Source organism: Rhinopithecus bieti, unplaced genomic scaffold (assembly GCF_001698545.2).
Source record: "Rhinopithecus bieti isolate Rb0 unplaced genomic scaffold, ASM169854v2 scaffold_64314, whole genome shotgun sequence".
NCBI classification, from domain to species: Eukaryota; Metazoa; Chordata; class Mammalia; order Primates; family Cercopithecidae; genus Rhinopithecus; species Rhinopithecus bieti.
In genome coordinates this window covers 624,484-625,186 of record NW_016824620.1, presented here as the reverse complement: position 1 = coordinate 625,186, position 703 = coordinate 624,484, and the positions used below count along the sequence as shown (strand labels likewise).

Genomic DNA, 703 nt, shown 5'->3' with positions numbered 1-703 from the left:
AAGGTGGCTGGCGGCTGCCAGGAGCGCAGCCAGGGCTGCTTCCCCCCCTACCTGGTCTACAGCGACAAGCGCATGGTGCAGACAGCCGCCGGGGACTACTCAGGCAACATCGAGTGGGCCAGTTGCACACTCTGTTCAGCAGTGCGGCGCTCCTGCTGCGCGCCCTCTGAGGCCGTCAAGTCCGCCGCCATCCCCTACTGGCTATTGCTGACACCCCAGCATCTCAACGTCATCAAGGCCGACTTCAACCCCATGCCCAACCGTGGCACCCACAACTGTCGCAACCGCAACAGCTTCAAGCTCAGTCGCGTGCCGCTCTCCACCGTGCTGCTGGACCCCACACGCAGCTGCACCCAGCCTCGGGGCGCCTTTGCTGACGGCCACGTGCTGGAGCTGCTCGTGGGGTACCGCTTTGTCACTGCCATCTTCGTGCTGCCCCATGAGAAGTTCCACTTCCTGCGTATCTACAGCCAGCTGCGGGCCTCGCTGCAGGACCTAAAGACTGTGGTCATCGCCAAGACCCCTGGGACGGGAGGCAGCCCCCAGGGCCCCTTTGCGGATGGCCAGCCTGCTGAGCGCAGGGTCAGGTGAGATCAAGCACAGCTCTCAGGGGCCCAGGGGCATGGGTCTGGCATGTGTGTGATCTCAGCATCTGCAGCTCATGTGTGGGCTGGAGGTTGCTGCGAGAGCTGGGCCCCCTCCC

General features: G+C 64.6%; 1 protein-coding gene across 1 annotated transcript in view; it reads left to right on the top strand.

The window, feature by feature from the left end:
• Window positions 1–499, top strand: part of LOC108522322 (uncharacterized) — a 5,075-nt gene extending 4,576 nt beyond the window's left edge. The window contains 1 exon segment of the mRNA XM_017862428.1: window positions 4–499. Coding sequence (XP_017717917.1) covers window positions 4–499 — 496 coding nt within the window.
• The last annotated feature ends 204 nt before the right edge of the window (window positions 500–703 follow it).